Source organism: Octopus bimaculoides, chromosome 14 (genome assembly GCF_001194135.2).
Source record: "Octopus bimaculoides isolate UCB-OBI-ISO-001 chromosome 14, ASM119413v2, whole genome shotgun sequence".
NCBI lineage: Eukaryota > Metazoa > Mollusca > Cephalopoda > Octopoda > Octopodidae > Octopus > Octopus bimaculoides.
In genome coordinates this window covers 3,005,163-3,007,791 of record NC_068994.1, presented here as the reverse complement: position 1 = coordinate 3,007,791, position 2,629 = coordinate 3,005,163, and the positions used below count along the sequence as shown (strand labels likewise).

The following is a 2,629-nucleotide window of genomic DNA, read 5'->3' as shown; positions in this document are numbered from 1 at the left end:
TCTCTGTTAAAGGAGATACAAAATCTATATTTATTAATGGAGCAGTATTCTCATTATTAATCATGTGAATTTGAACTGCTGCAACAGATTTTTTGGGAGGCTTTCCTCCGTCTCTTCCTTCTACAAATAATTTATAAGACTCCATCTTAGGAAACTGAAAATTATCATGTAAAAATAAATCTCCAGTTTTCTTATCTAATACAAAATACTTCTGGATTTTTCGAGATGTTTTATGGTTGAAATGATAAGAAATCTTTCCATTGTCTCCAGAATCTTGATCTGTGGCTTTTAAAGTAAGAATTGGTAAATGTCTTTGATGTGAGTTAGTTATAGAGATGTTGTACACTTCTTGTGAAAATACAGGTGTGTTATCATTGACATCTGTTACAGATATGTGTACCTTGAGTGTAGCTGTTTTGGGAGGGTTCCCTCCATCTTTAGCTTCCAAGGTCAACATATATGAATCTTTGAGTTCCCTGTCTAATCTATCTTCTAGAATTAATTCAGGTATGAAAATGCCCTTGTGTTTTGTAACAGAGAGTGAAAATGGCTCTCTCTTACTATTCTTAATTCTATATGTAATTTGAGAATTTTTTATTGAAATATCTTCATCAATGGCATTTAGGAGAGAGATTCTTGTCCCTGTAGTGTCTCTTTCTAGAAATTCAATTTCAACTTCATTTTGTGGAAATTCTGGTGAATGATCATTGACATCCTCTATTAATATTTTTAGTTTTAATATTTTCATAAATGTCTTTCCTTTCCTCACTGCTACTTTAACTATTCTGGAACATTCCTTGTTGTATGTACACAGAGACTCAGCATCCAGTGTTTGAGTAGTGTATAGTTTTCCTGAGTTGGTGACATTAAATAAGTGAGAACCACTCTCGACTGTCCTTTGTAGTTGTGTAAATGTAATGAGAGTGTGTTGTTGATGTGTGAGAGGGTGTGATAAGTTGGAGTCAACAGCAATGTCTCCTATATAGGTGTGAGGACTGTCTTCTTCCTTGACATGGTATGTAATATCTATGGACAGTACAAGGGTGATCAGTAAATGTAGAAGACACAGTAGACCAATATATGGTGTCATGTCTGGAATTCTTCATCACACTTTAACAGGAGAAATTGCTACAAAAGATAACAAAAATATTTAAAGCTTACGTAGAATTAAAACAAAATATGACATAAAAGCAAAAACTACTTTGTAAATATTATTTTCATCTTCAAATATATACTATTAGACTCATCAGAACTATTTATAATGTGTCAACTTTTCTCTTCTGATGACAGTTACATCTTGGGTGTGATGTGGTGGCCAAATGGATGACAGGAAAGAAAAACCAGGGAACAGTAAAGACCAAAGTACTTGACATTCCATGATAGTTTCAATATAGAACTGCTAGAAGTTCAATGTTGAACTAAAAATATATATTGATAGAGTTCAGTCAAGTATTTTTCTAAGGAAGTTAATGGAACCAGTTGGAGTGGCTACCTTCCTCCACGTAGGCAGGGGAACACACTTCACTTGCCATGGTTTCTAAATCTATATTCTTAACAGCTTATGGTTTATACAGTTCTATATTTAAGAGATGAGGAATTATGTACATTATTTACATTTGACGGATATTTGTCCTCATCTTTGTTGTTAACACAATGTTTTGGCTGATATACTCTCCAGCCTTCTTTCCCCAAGACACCTGATGAAAGCTGGAGGGTATACCAGCCGAAACGTTGTGTTAACCAGAAACAAGATGAGGACAAATATCTGTCAAATGTAAATAACATAAATAAAGCTTATGGTTTACTTACAGAGAGTGCTGGGTACATTTTGTCATGGCACAAGCACTAGAGAAGTTGATATATCCTTCAGAAGATAATATATCTTTATATTTTTATAATGGAAATAAATATCTTGCAAATACAATAAAGATGCATTTTTTTTGCAAGATATGTTTTAGCAGAGATCTCAATAAATTAAAGACAAATTCAGATAGTATATATGTTTGTATGTCTATTCACCTTTTATTTCATTATATTGTCTATAAATATTGAAATAAACTCTTATATAGTTTTTTTATTTTTTAAAAAATGAACTACATGAAAATATGAAAAAAACCCAATCTGAAAATGAACTCCATGAAAACAAAATCCATGCAGTCTGAAAATGAAGGACAATGCTGAATAGAAGTGGGAAGCAGAAAAATTGAGGAGCTAAAGGAGTAGATCTAGTTGGCGTATACAACAGAAATGTGCCATAGACATGAATGTTGAAATGTCAAGGAGTATGAAGGTAGGATGGAAGGTATTTACCTTGATAACAAAACTGGACAAACCTCTACAAGCCAGTCTCTTCAATAGCAATGTCCTAGCTGCACACTTATATGCAAGTGAGACATGAACTACGATGGAGAGGGAAGAATATCAATTAACTATGAGACAACAAAGGGTCATGCAAAGATCCATGCTAGGAGAGCATATCTGAAATGGGGAGATCAGTCAAAGTAACTTACTCACCCATGCCAACATGGAAAACAGATGTTAAATGATGATGATGATGACAGAATAGTTTATAAAATCATGTGGAAATATTTTACAGAGATATCTTTTACTAGATAGAAAGATTGAGACT

At 33.2% G+C, this 2,629-nt stretch overlaps 1 protein-coding gene across 1 annotated transcript in view; it reads right to left on the bottom strand.

Annotated features, from left to right (window-relative positions):
* The window catches only part of LOC106867365 (protocadherin Fat 4), a gene marked incomplete at its 3' end in the record, with an annotated part of 101,855 nt that overhangs the window by 33,951 nt on the left and 65,275 nt on the right, over positions 1–2,629 (bottom strand). Inside the window, exons 24-25 of the mRNA XM_052973000.1 lie at positions 1,810–1,864; positions 8–1,100 (exon numbers count right to left, since the gene is read on the bottom strand). Coding sequence (XP_052828960.1) covers positions 8–1,100; positions 1,810–1,864 — 1,148 coding nt within the window. The remainder of the gene's footprint in view (positions 1–7; positions 1,101–1,809; positions 1,865–2,629) is intronic.